General features: G+C 36.7%; 1 protein-coding gene across 3 annotated transcripts in view; it reads right to left on the minus strand.

Moving 5' to 3' along the window:
• SPEN (spen family transcriptional repressor) overlaps window positions 1-14471 on the minus strand; it is an 87994-nt gene that overhangs the window by 12207 nt on the left and 61316 nt on the right. For 2 of the 3 annotated variants that reach the window (XM_018060579.1, XM_018060580.1), the window contains 6 exons: window positions 13825-14025; window positions 9986-10137; window positions 7332-7457; window positions 6864-6977; window positions 5892-6005; window positions 3733-3833 (listed from right to left, as the gene is read on the minus strand). In XM_018060579.1, coding sequence (XP_017916068.1) covers window positions 3733-3833; window positions 5892-6005; window positions 6864-6977; window positions 7332-7457; window positions 9986-10137; window positions 13825-14025 — 808 coding nt within the window. Of the gene's footprint in view, window positions 1-3732; window positions 3834-5891; window positions 6006-6863; window positions 6978-7331; window positions 7458-8188; window positions 8277-9985; window positions 10138-13824; window positions 14026-14471 lie in introns of those variants that run through there. The other variant, XM_018060581.1, reaches the window with a different exon arrangement.

Consider the following 14471-nt stretch of genomic DNA (forward strand, 5'->3'; position numbering starts at 1 on the left):
GGGCCAGTGTCCCTGGGCTCAGTCTTTACACTTGTAAGATGAAACTTTGTAAAAACTTTCCTAACATAATACAAGGCACATACTTGGCCTTCAGTTATTGTTACTTTTCCCCAACCTGCCAACTAACAAATTATGTATTACAAGCTGTGTGAGATAATTCCTTAATTGTAAAAGAATTCCTTAATTGTTAAAGTGACATGACCCAGTGCATTCAAAATAGAATTGAATCTATGTGCAAGAACGTGTATGGTGTATAAAATGGAAATTTACCTGTAACAGAGGCCAATTCCTTTACTCTTGGTTCACGTCCTATTTTTGTTCTTTCAAACAAGCATGGCTTACTCAGTCTACATAGTACTACTAACGGCAGCTCAACGAAACATAAAGAACCTTGAGCCTAAGCTTCTAAAAGCATGAGCTTCTGTCTTCCCAGCTCATAGCAGGTACTCAAATTTGTTGAAAGAATGAACCGTAGAAAAGTATCTCAAAGTTGCTACTGGGCAATGTTCTAACCCATTTTCAAGAGCAAATGAAGCATCTAGACTTAGCATTCAACACTGGAAGCATCAATAGCACCTTATTATATGCATTTATACTGAACTTTATCATTTCAAAGAGAATCATTTATGACACATCTATGATATTTCATTTAATAGGATGACCAATTCAAGATGATCCCTCTACAATTCCATAGGAATCAGATTCTTTGCCTCAATACTGGCCAGCCATTTTGAAAAATTAGGCTGACTTAACTCATTATCACCATAAATACAAACTCCAAAGAAGCATCACTTTCACATGTAAAGGAGAACACACTATAAAAGAAAGTCGCTCAGTTGTGTCCGACTCTTTCCGACCCCATGGACTGTAGCCTACCAGGCTCTTCTGTCCATGGGATTTTCCAGGCAAGAATACTGGAGTGGGTTGCCATTTCCTTCTCCAGGGGATCTTCCTGACCCAGGGACTGAACCCGGGTCTCCCGCATTGTAGGCAGACGCTTTACCAACACACTATAAGCTTCCTTTTTTCCTTTGATCACACCATGGCTTACAGGATCTTAGTTCCCCGACCAGGGATTGAACTCAAGCCCCTGGCAATGAAAGTGCAGAGTCCTCACCACTGGACCACCAGGGAATTCCCTAAGCTTTCTAATATAAAGTGGTTAAGACATCAAGAATGGCTGTAAGTTTACTGCTTGCATTAAAAGTAGGTTTAAAAATGGCTTCCAGGTATTTTCTAAAATAAGCAAACTAAAACTATGTCCAAAATGTGAAAGAAAAAGGTCACAGAAGTCAAAGGTATATACATAAACATTAGTACTACTGTTCAGTTTAATAAATGACGATTCTGTACACAAAACAAATGAGTGTTCCTCCATCAAGGAACTCTAGCAAGAGACAAAAAAACTGCACACTAGCACTATGTACAAAAGGCTCTGGCAGGACCCAGAGGGACTTTGAAAGGTCCGGTTTTCAGAGAATGCTGTTCCCATGACTACAAAATATCCAAACTACCATAAGTAGGTGAGAAATTCATCTGAAGCATAATGTGACTCCATAAATTTGTGCTGAGAATCACTCCGGCAACCTGTAAGACTCAATGCACTAGCAGGTAAACTAAATGCACTGGGTTTATTTCCAGCCCAATCGCTTAGGAGCCTGTGACCTTATCAGCAAAGTCATCTGATCATCAGTTCCTACCACAGGTAACACATGAGAAGAGTCACAGCACTATTTCCCTGACATTGTATTTAAGGGAATAAAAGAAATACTTTTAAACTGCAGAGCCCTATGAAACTTGAGTCATCACTTGCTTTCTTGAGCTGAACTGTCATTAGGGGGTAAAGCATTTTTTCCCCCCACTTATTCATCAGCTATTGAGTGGCATGACTTCCTTCCACTCTATGGAAAAGGCAAAGATTCTTAAGTTCTACTGAAAGGAATGCATTCTAGAAACACTACCATCTGAAACCAAATGAGGCAAAACTGGGTCACAGTGAAGTCCTACACCCTCATGCTTCCTACTTTAGAGATAAACTCCATTCAACAGGGATAAATAACCAAAGAACAAAGCCAGAGCCAGATCATCAGTAAAATGAATTAATTTGAGTGGTAATATTCAAAAATTAACACCCATATAACATTATCCAACCCTCGTAAGACACTGTTCTCTAAAAATATTGAACATACACACAGAGAATTTTAATGAAAGTTTTATGTCTCAAGTGCCACTAGATCATCAACACGTTTTCCACTCACTTACGGCTAAGAGTTCCTATAAGCACTTAAAGTATTAACAATGACTTCAGATTGCGGGGGTGGGGGTGGGGAGGATGGAGAATCCTCCCTGTAGAGGATATGTAGACTATGTTCTTACATAAGTTCATTCTCTTTCTCTCACACACACAGAAAAATTTAGAACGTGGATTCCAATCCACTAGTCGAAAAACCACTGACACCTTAGAAGTTCACCCTTTGGGAAATTTGGCTGTAGCGGACATTTTTCATTAAAAAACCGCTCAAGTAGTTAACGACCATTACACTAAACACCATGAGTAATTGAAAAAGAAATATATACCTTCTTTGATTTAAACAAAAATGAAGTAGCAAGAGGAGGCAATAAAAAGGGAATGCACTTGATAGGTTTCTGGGAGCATGATTAGGATTTGCCTCAATCCTTGTCACAGAGCCCTTTTATACTTGAACTTGAGTGTCTAAAGGCATTTCTCAAATAGTCTTTTGTCTAACACATATCTACAGGGGTGGAGATCTAGTAGAAACATTCCAGGAGACTTAATCACAGAGGCAAGTTTGGACAAACAGCTTTATCATATGGAAGATAGCTTCCATTTTCAAATGTGATCAGCTTGTGAAGAACCTACTGACATTGTCAGGGTGTTTTGATAAATGTTGTCTAAAAAAGAATTAATCATCAGTTCTGATGCAATTTTAGGCATTAGCCTGATTTAGATGGTGACACCTTAAATGATTGTGAACTGTAATGGTTCCTACAGTTCCCACAAGCAGCAGAAAAAATATCAAATACCACATAACCATGACTGAAAACATTAACAAAGATAAGTAAGGTTTACTTTATTTTTTGCCGTGCCATGTGGCTTGTGGGATCTTACTTCCCTGATCAGGGATTGAAACCAGGTCCATGGCAGTGAAAGCAGCAAGTCCTTCCACTGGAAGGCCAGGGAATTCCCAAGGATTGTTTACTTTCTACATAGCTAAAGTTATTAATTTATACAACTTTGGCTTTCTGATTCACAAATTATTTAAGAGATCAGAATATAAAACAAAGCTCTTGATAGTCTTTTGAAAGTTCTTTGTTCTTTCAATTAATTCTATGAGCTCATACATGGTGACAACCTGGATGCTGTCATTACTAAATACACTCGGCATTTAATAGTCTATAATGCATTTCAACATGTTTAATTTAAATGTGTAAGGCATGATGATTTATACATAAAGTTATAATCTGGAAAAGAGTAACTCATTTTAATGAGTATTCTCAGGGAGAAAATGTAGATAAGGTTAACCCAACTCCCATGAGCTACATGAGAAATCCATTTTTAATGTGTTTCCATACGTGGGGATAATAAAAGGAATAAGTTTGGGAGGAATGAGAGTAGCAATAAGGGATGAAAAACAGAACTTAATCTCATCTAAATTTTATGTACTAGAAAATTTAAAATTCAAGCTATGCTGATAGGTTGAAAATACATACCTTCTTTCCAATAACATTTCATAAAAGTCTCTAATATCTTGACCAGATTTTTCCATACAGTGATAAAATGCCAGCTGACTTTCTCGATTTGCAAAATCCACCTTTAAAAAAAAAATGAATAGCAGGTGTTTAATGCAAGTTTCAGATTTCAATGATGGAAAGTGTTACCAAATTTGAAAATTCTTCTTCTGGATAAATTTCAAGAAAACGTAACTTAAATTTCATTTAAGTGAAATAGTCCTCATAACTAAAACTGTATTTTTTTAACTTGAAAATTCTCAAATTCTACAGAAATCTTGATAAAGAATTATAATTTAAAGTTTCAGAACCCAATCCTGAAGAAGTAGAGAAAGCAAAATCAAAAACTGAAACATACCTATCAGGATTCTAGGCCATCAGTTGAATAATCAGACCAACTAAATCTAGTAATATATTGTGAAAAAAACAGGCTTACAACCCAACATTCAAAAAACTAATAAGATCATGGCATCTGGTCCTATCACTTCATGGCAAATAGATGGGGAAAAATGAAAACAGTGACAGACGTTATTTTCTTGGGCTCCAAAATCACTGCAGATGGTGAGTGCAGCCATGAAATTAAAAGACGCTTGCTCCTTGGAAGAAAAGCTATGACAAACATAGACAGAGTATTAAAAAGCAGAGACATCACTTTGCAGACAAAGGTCCTCTAGTCAAAGCTATGAGTAGTCATATATGGATGTGAGAGTTGGACTATAAAGAAAGCTGAGCGCTGAAGAATTGATGCTTTCGAACTGTGGTGCTGGATGAGAGTACCTTGGACAGCAAGGAGATTAAACCAATCAATCCAAAAGGAAACCAACCCTGAATATTCATTGGAAGGACTGATGCAGAAGCTCCAGTACTTTGGCCACCTGATGCAAAGAGCCAACTAGTTGTAAAGACCTTGATGCTGGGAAAGACTGAAGGCAGGAGGAGAAAGGGCAACAGAGGATGAGATGGTTGGATAGCATCACCGACTCAATGGACATGAGTTTGAGCAAACTCTGGCAGACAGGGAAGGACAGGGAAGCCTGGCGTGCTGCAGTCCATGGGGTTGCAAAGAGCTGGATATGATGAACAACTAAACAACAACAACATCTTGTGCATAAATTTGCTGGAACCACAGTCAGAACATAAAATATGGAAGAACATTTAAACTTTACTCAGTGGGGCCTCCAAGTCACTAAAGCATAATATTCACCATCTATCGATATCTTATTTTAAAAAGACTGAATTTAATCTAACCATCTGAGTTATTAAGTGTATAAATTCCTTGAAACTCTTATGAACAAAAGTTTTAAATAAAAATACTTAGACAAAAGATCATACTTTCAGTGATTACCCACTCTTTAAGAGAAGAGGAAAAAAGATCGAGAGGATCATTCAAGAAGCTGGACTGACACTTGGAGCTCCTGGGAGTGCAGCCTACACTGAGAGCTCACTCGTGAGCACCAGGAACCCAGGGTGTAGGGAAGCACACTTCCTCGAATGAGGATTTTTAGGGAAGGTTCTGTGGTAACCTTTTAAAGGACTCTGTGTCCTTAAGTTCAGTTCAGTTCAGTTCAGTCGCTCACTCGTGTCTGACTCTTTGCGACCCAATGAATCGCAGTACGCCAGGCCTCCCTGTCTGTCACCAACTCCCGGAGTTTACTCAAACTCATGTCCATCGAGTCAGTGATGCCATCTAGCCATCTCATCCTCTGTCGTCCCCTTCTCCTCCTGCCCCCAATCCCTCCCAGCATCAGAGTCTTTTCCAATGAGTCAACTCTTCGCATGAGGTGGCCAAAGTACTGGAGTTTCAGCTTCAGCATCATTCCTTCCAAACAAATCCCAGGGCTGATCTCCTTCAGAACGGACCGGTTGGATCTCCTTGCAGTCCAAGGTACTCTCAAGAGTCTTTCTTCTCCAATGCCACACTTCAAAAGCATCAATTCCTTGGCGCTCAGCTTTCTTCACAGTCCAACTCTCACATCCATACAATGACCACTGGAAGTAGCCAAATGTAAACAATGTAATATCGCCCTTGAAAACTGAGGACATATACTAGATGTGCTGTAAGCCAACAAAATGCCAATCATTAACAGGTTGGGATCCAAACATGATTTTGTTTTGGTTCTGCTTAAAGTCATTCTGCACACCTTTATTTTATTCCCACCGATTTTCCTCCCCTTGGTCTCTTTTACAGCTGCTTGTGCATATTCAATTTCATTATAAAGAACCAGGGCCATGCCTTTTAAGCGATCAAACACCACCTGTAGAAAAACAAAACAACATCAGTCTAAACAAAATTCTGTGCTAGTCCCAACAAAATCCTAAGTCACTAACACATTGTCAAGAATAAATATATATATTTTTTATTCCAGAAAAAAATTTGTTTTTCCTGATGATGCATGTTATAGTAAAAACACAACAAAATGTCATAGGAACTGTGTAGATTTGTGGATATTGTGGCATGAGGTATATTGTTTTTGTTTTTCTGTATTCTTTTTCCACGTTGACTGAGTACTGTCCTATATTAAAGTAAGTATCGACAAAAAACCACCAGACCAAAAAACTTTCTCCATACAACAAAAGCTACACTTAAAGAAATGTCAAAGTTATGCAACACACCTCCCACAATGTAAAATCTGCTTTTAAGAAGTTAAAATCTTTACCTTCACATGGAATGGGGTCCAGAAACCCTTTTCCTGTTATGTTGGTGAATGTTACACAACAAACATTGGTTGGATGAATATTCTGTTGTATGAGTGTTTTTGAAAATCATTTTTTAAAAAATCAAGTCTAATTACATATACGTGTGAATGTGAATAATTATATAATCAGACTAATTTTAATGAGATAAAATTATAGAAATCCCTAAGCAACAGTCTATTTAACAGTATTTTGCAGACTGATTCCAAAATTAATCATTTTGATGGGTTCGATATAGTTTTTTTCAAAATGTATCATAAGCAAGTGCTCTTCTACATCAAATTTTGGAAAAAAGATAATTTTAATGTATGAGTTACTAAAGAAAAGTCAGCACTAGAAACTGGGTCTGCAAGGACAGTATACCAAAAGAAAGGAAATCAGTAGTGACTTAAAGCCACATACCCAAGCCTCCCACTTACCTTTACCACAGGCCCGTATCGGCAAAAATGTCGCGTTAAATACTGATCTGATACATTTGAAGAAAGCCCGTCTAACCACACACAGTTTGTAGGCATGCTCTTTCCAAAGCCCAGCTGAATACGAAAGGCAAAATTTCTATTAGTTAAGCCACCAATTATTCAACAACAAAAACTGTGAAAAAACTGGTATTCTGTAGGAATCTTATCAAACCACCACTTCAAGTGGGAATCAAGTTAAAATCAAACAAAAATTTACACAAAATTTATCCTGCCTGGCTAAGCGAGTATTAATTCAGATTATAATATAACAGGATAAGGATGCAAAGAAGTTTATTACCTTTATGGTTATCTAACTGTACTATTACAATTTTAAATAATCATATATACCAAAACAAAACATCTCCAAATCTTGAGGAAAAAAAACATAGCAAATATTAACAGCACAGTAACTTATATAAATTCCTTTACCTTGAGACGATTATTTCCAAGGTATTCCCCATCCATCTTCTTAATAGCCTTACAAACACTGGCAATGTCACAGTATTGCAAGAATGCATACTGAGGGACTCCATTTACTTTCTTAATATCAATATCCTGAAAAAAACAATGGATGGATACCACTTAGTGATATGCCAATAAAAAATAAGTCAGAATAAATCAAGTCCATATGAGCTACATGGTTCTCAAAACAATCAGATTCCTCCCAAACCACCTGCTTAGTTACAATTATACATCTTAATGCAAATAGCCTAAAAATCTATTTAACACAACATCTGTAGTCACAAACCATGAAATTCTTCTCACGTGAAGCTCTTTGCAGAAGAGCAACTGCAATGCAACTCAAAACTCAAAATTTTAAATCCATAATACCTGTGTTAAGAGAAATTTATGATAAGAAGTAAAAGGTAGCCTATTTAATGAAAACCTAACAAATAATTCCCTTCTGCAATATCTAAAATCCTTATTAGGGGCAAGCCATTTAAAATACAGCATTTGGGAAGAATAACAATGATAAAGAAGTCAAATTTTCAAAAAGTGATTTAAAATATGCAATCCTGAATCAGAAGCTTCATTCTATTAGTATATCTAACTGAATCAAACCTGGTGACTGACAAATGTGGTAATAATCTTTCATACCCAGAATGAATGGACTATATAAATATCTGAACTACTCTGTGAAGATGCATTAGAATACCATCCCTGGACTAAAGAAACACTCTACATAAAGGAATATCCCCATTTCTTTGGAATGCTCAAAACCTGCTGTCACATCTGACACTCTGGTCCTGCCTACTTAGAGGAGGTAGTGAAAAAACCTGGCTTACACATGAAAATGGTCCAGAGAAACCAGACACTTGGATGGCAAAACTTGTACTTAAACAATAATGAGCTGGGCCATATATTGCAGATTATGTATTGTGATTATCTAAGCCTCCTTAAGGGTCACAAGCCAATAATCAAAACCTGAAACAGAGCAAAATGAGTAATGCATTTAAAGAACTGTTTGACGGGTCCTTAAAAAAAAAGCAATAATTTATACTCAAAATTTTTCTAAGTAATGTTAAACGGAAGCTGTTTTCATCATTACATAAAATGTAATAACTCAGGATAGCTCCATTTATATTTCCCAAAGAACGATGGTGGGCTGACTCACTAAAAAGGTTCTGTTATAGCATAACCTGTTATCAATAAGCAGCAGACCATGTTCCGAAGGTTTGTATGTCATTAAAACAGTGACAATCATGAGCAACTGCAAACAAGATAATAGTCTGCAAATAGAATACTGACATGTCCGCCTTATTGACAAGCATAGCTCTTAAAACACAATAATCATTCCATTTTTAGCAACCTCGGTGATGAAAATATATCCACATGCCCAAATTCAACTTTTTATAGTCCTTCAAAATTTATGGTAGCAGCTACATTCAAATAAAAGTATGTTTGAAAATGTTATCAATTCATAGTCTCACAAAGCCAAAAAACAAATAAATAACAGACTTTGATCTAAAGATAGAAGAAGCTGTAGCCCAGAGAGGTAACTGAGCGTCTAGTCACCCATCCAGGTAGGCAGTAGAGCTGGAATTAAGAGGATACAGTACCCTCACAAAAATAAGAGAAGTTAAATAATGAGAAAAGAAAGATGAATGTTTTGTTGGTATCTCTCCCTGAATAGCTTCTCTGTTTTTGCTTCACTTCTGCCAACCACTTCAATTTCTTCTCTCAAGCCCCTAAAGATGAAGTTTTGTTCAGCCACAAGCACAAATAATATTTTATTCACAAGACTAGGTTATGCCATTAAAAAATATTAAGAATCTTTTCCTTAGAGCATTAGTGTATACGTAAGAATGGAAAAATGGACATCACATACACACAAACCTAAAAGATGTACAATAGCTGTTTCTACTCAAACTATTTTTTTTTTTGCTCTCCAAAGTCCAAATATATTACTTTCTTCACAAGTATTAACTGTGAAGTCCTAGAGAAAGTCTAGGAGGACAGAAGTAATTTTCCTATTTTTTCAAACATAACACAATACAGTATATCTAAGGATACAAACTGTAACCAAACTATTTTCACTATAATTTGACTCAAGTCTTAAATCATGGAGAACAGAAAAATCCTATCTCTAAGCCAAACAATGACTTGCATAATTTAAACAGATTCTAATTAAAACTTCAAAACAGAACCGAGCTTCCAGCACGACAACCACATTCCAATAATTCCCAAGGTACTTCTAACGTGCACTGTAATAAAAAGAATCATATACTAATCAATCATATACTAATCTGCAGCTCTGTTTTCTCGTCCAGATTTTTCTTTCAACCCACAGGACTAAAGATGGCATTAAAACAGCATCCAATGGACAAAGATAAGAAAAGTGGAAAGGAAAATACATATGTAAATAAAGACAATTATATATTTTTACACACACACATAAAGCAGTCCCTGATGAGTTTTGCCAGATCATCTTTTAGCAGGAGTTAAAAACACATAGGGCAAGAGAAAAATATTCATTATAACATCTAAATACATTTTTCCAAATGTAAGCTGCACTTATGCTGTATGTTTTATGACAAAGATTTAAAACTGTTTTCATTGTTTAAAAAAAAAAAACAACATACCACAATTTCTCCAAAGCGCTGGAAGATGTTGCGAAGATCATGGTAAGTAGTGGTTTTTTCAAGGTTACCAATAAAAAGGGTTCTTGTTGCTTTGGGGTGAAATTCATCTATCCGTTCATCCAAGGGGCGAAATTCATTTTCACTTTCCGTTTCTGTAAATGGGAAGGGGCAGAGAGTGTTTTAATGTTTACTCATATATCATGGGAAAATCTACTTTAAGAAATCAAATCTCTGCTATACGGGGCTTAATTCTCATGTAATCTGAAAAATCATATATACCATCAGAAACAGCTCCAAAGCAAAAGAAGAATACAGAGGCTAGAAAAACATGTCCAAAAAATTAAGAGAAAGTTAATACCTTGACCTTTCAAACAGAAAAGTAGACTGAATTTCCATTTCAGTTGATTTGTTTTAAAAGATAATCACTATCACAGAAATAGGTTTTAACCCCCAGTGGAAAACGGCAATTATTTAAGCCTAATTTTAGGTTTAAAAATTATGTAGTAGGCTCTGAATGCAGACTATAAAACTGAAATCCTAAAATCTGAAATAAACATTAAAAATTCAGCTAAAAATAGTCCAGTTTCACTATTTGTTTTATTTACTTTTCAATATTTTGTAAAATATTTAGCATTTTATGCTTATCATACCCAATTATCTAAATACAGCAATTTTTAGATACAAGAATAGTAACTATATGAAAACTGACTGAAGTAACTGACTGAAGTAACGCTTACAAAATATCTTCTTTTGGTGTTGCATGGTACCCAATGACAAATAGAAAGGTTAAATGACTCTTAAGGTTTTTATTTCTTATGATCAAAGTCCTGGTTCAGTGTCTAACTCAATCATGGTCTTTCTCTGAAGTTCCATTTAACTTGGGATGGGCTTTCCTCGCGGGTCAGATTGTAAAGAATCTGTCTTCTATGTGTGTTTGATCCCTGGATCAGGAAGATCCCTTGGAGAAAGAAATGGCAACTCACTCCAGTATTCTTGCCTGGAAAATTCCATGCACAGGGAGCCAGGCGGGCTACAGTCCATGGGGTCACAAAGAGTGGGACACGACTGAGTGACTGAACAACAAGTTAGGGGCTTTCAACATTTTCTGGATAACAATCAGAATATGGCCTGTATGATATCTCTCTTTTTTAATGTAAAACAAAGCCATCCAAAAATGTTAGTATTTAATCAATTTGACTAAAACAAAGTGTTCATTAGCTCCAGCCACATTACTGATGATGTCAACAACAACAATGATTTTTTAAAAGGACTCAACTTCTGAGCTGCTGGGTAAACTACGCCAGAATACATCTCACTCCTGATTCCAGTTTAATAGTTCTAATGTTAGCAGAGCTTAATCTCACCCAATCATCAGAGAGTATATATTCAGTCAGAGAGTATATATTCAGTCAGATGGACCCAGAAACTGCTCAGTGCTCATTACACCTATCTTTACCTACATTTTCATCTTATTTCACAGGGGATATGTCTCATTTTAAACTCAACAAGGTCTTAAAATTATCTAGGAGAGTACATACTTAGAAATATTTCACTTAAAAGGAGAAAAAAATAATTCAGACACATCTTGAGATTTGTACTTTAAAAGGCAGAATCAGGGGAGTTCCCTTGGCCTGGTGGCCTAGTGGTCAGGATTCTAGGCTTTCACTGCTGTGGTCCAGATTCAACCCCTGATCGGGAGAACTAAGATCTCCCAAGCCTCGTAGTGCCGTCAAAAACAGAAAAAGCAGAATCAGAATGATAAAGCAGGATTTGCAACCATTACAATCTACAATGACTTCATTTCCACCAAACAGCTCAGTAAAAATTTCGGAGTGTGTCTTTCAGCCTTCATGACCAGTTTTAACTCTTACTGCCTACACATCACTGAAATGTTGAGGGGATTGTGATGTTGTGCAGCAGAGGAGTAAAAAAGCACAATGTTTGAAGCCACCAGAGGTCTGTCGGCAAAGTTAAGTTTCCTGGACTTGGATATTTTTAATTCCAAGTGGTCTCTGACCTAAGGAAGCAATCAGCTCCATACATTTCAATATAAAACATTTATGACAACCATCCAACAGCTAATTCTAACCAAATGTCCTTACACAGCTTTCAAATAACGCATTCAACTGGTCTTTCAATGCTGTCCCATTTGGGAAAAGTATCTTTGGCTTTGCTATGCTTGAACCAATCCAACTTCTCAACCATCTTCAATGAAATAAAAGTAAAAGTGCTGGTGGCTCAGTAGTGTCTGACTCTTTGTGATCCCACAGACTGTAGCCCGCCAGGCTTCTCTGTGCAAGGGATTTTCCAAGCAAGAATACTGGAATGGGTTGCTATGCCCTTCTCCAGGAGATCTCCCTGACCCAGGGATCAAACCTGGGTCTCCTGCACTGCAGGCAGATTTTTAACCGTCTGAGACACCAGGGAAGCTTAAAAAAACATCTCAACATCTTCAGTGGCTGGTGGTTAAAGCCCAGTTAACATCCTGGGTGTTAACTAATTAGGTAAACTGATTTTTTTTTTTTCAATCTTCTGGTCATGCTGTGCAGCATGTGGGATCTTAGTTTCCCGACCAGGGATGGGACCTGAGACCCCTGCACTGGAAGCACAAAGTTTTAACCACTGGACTGCCAGGAAAGACCCCAAATGTTGTTTGTTTGTTTGTTTTTTCCCACTAAAAATCTCAAGCTAAGCCCACTACTTGGAGATTAGAAGGTCACTTATTGATAATGCCCCTGAGTTAGAGCCTCACTAATTAAAAATTACATATGTATATATGGCTCTAAAAACTTGTACAGATTATATGACATTCTAAATATTATTCCTCAAAGTCAGTTCTGACTGTTTAAAATGTGTTAAATAAGAACTCCTGAGCTGCCCTTAGCCCAGTATAAGTTAAGGCAGCACATCTCAAACTCCACGGAGGGGGAAATGAATGGGAAGGCATAACTTATATTAACAATTCCTTTGAAAAGATAATATTCCTTTGAATTCCTGTTTTACCACAAAATTAAGCATATTTTATAGTCTTCATTCTAACAACTCTGTGCCTGTTTTAATATACAAATAACACACATTCTTATCAGAGAAATTCTATTTTTTTCCTCTTAGTTGTCAAATAAAATGAATATTCCAAGAAAATGGGCTATGTTTATCCTATAAATTCCACTCAAAGTCTCACTCTTGAAGTTCAACTGTCCTACGCATACATTATGCGAATGCATAAAGTTAACATTTCTGCTCATTCCTCTATAGATTTACTCACAAGTAAATCAGGGGTTTTAAAAACTTGAGCATGCAAATTCTAAACCAGTAAGCGAGGGTAGGATCAAAGATCTTCATTGCAAACAAGCACTGCAGGTGGTTCTGAAACAGGAAGAACACTGACCCACGTCATGTCTGACAAGACTTCCTGCTTTAGAATAGACATGTCTTACAGGTAGGTTCGAGCAATATAACGTCCCCTTGAAATTTTCAACGGGCTACATATACTCAATCTGTCATTATCTTTCAAGGTCATGGAAATTGGACTAACAGGTCCAATTTGTGCAGAGCATAATGGAAACAAAACTGGTCTAACTAGTCCCTCAAATTGATGTAGTCTGTTTTTTAATTCTGTCGTCATTCTCCTAGGAACTACCACCTTATCTCAATCAATTCAATCTTTTGGGGGAGGGGGGATTCAACAAGGGCCTGAACTGCCTTTTACAAAAACAATCTTCACGCCTTCTGAACCAAAACAATCTATTTTATTAAGTTGAGCAACAACTTAATAAACAACAGCTCTTTAAAACAGAAGACACTGAACGTGTGTTAAGAGAGCTGTCACTGTCTCTTACCCGGCCCTATCCATGCTGTTACTTCAATCTGCATGCCAAAGAAAAGTTTTCCTTTTGATGCAGTCAACGCTTTTTCTTGGTCCTCTTGCTGCCGAAAGAATACCAGACCATATCTCTCTTCTGAAGTTCCATGTATCTGCACTGAAGTCACCTTTCCAAATTTCTTAAATTCATGGAAAAGGCCATCTTTAAGGCTTGTATCTAAACCATCAAACAAAAACAAGTTGCTCATTTTTCTAATACAGTTACAACTCAAAATGTAAGCTACTGAGTCTTTAACCTGACTTTTGACCTAATTTAGCATTAAAACATTACTTTTTCAAATTAAACCACTTTAAAGATGCATTTAGAGACCACTGAACAATTCTGAAAATAAACTGGGTTTTAAAAGATATTACTGGTTATGTGCTAGAATGATATAGCATGGTTACTCAGGAAAATACTCGTATGTACAGATCTTTTAAGATAGTGTGAAATGAAATAACACCAGGGATTCACTTTAGGATAAAAAGGGAACAAGAACAGGAAAGAATAAAGATGGAGACAGTTAAAGCAAGTGTGGCAAAACACTGATGATTTTTAAATCTGGTATGGTGTAAGGGAAGTTTCATTTTGCTATTTCTTCTACTCTGGGTGAGCTTAAAATT

This window comes from Capra hircus, chromosome 16 (genome assembly GCF_001704415.2).
Source record: "Capra hircus breed San Clemente chromosome 16, ASM170441v1, whole genome shotgun sequence".
Classification (NCBI taxonomy): Eukaryota; Metazoa; Chordata; class Mammalia; order Artiodactyla; family Bovidae; genus Capra; species Capra hircus.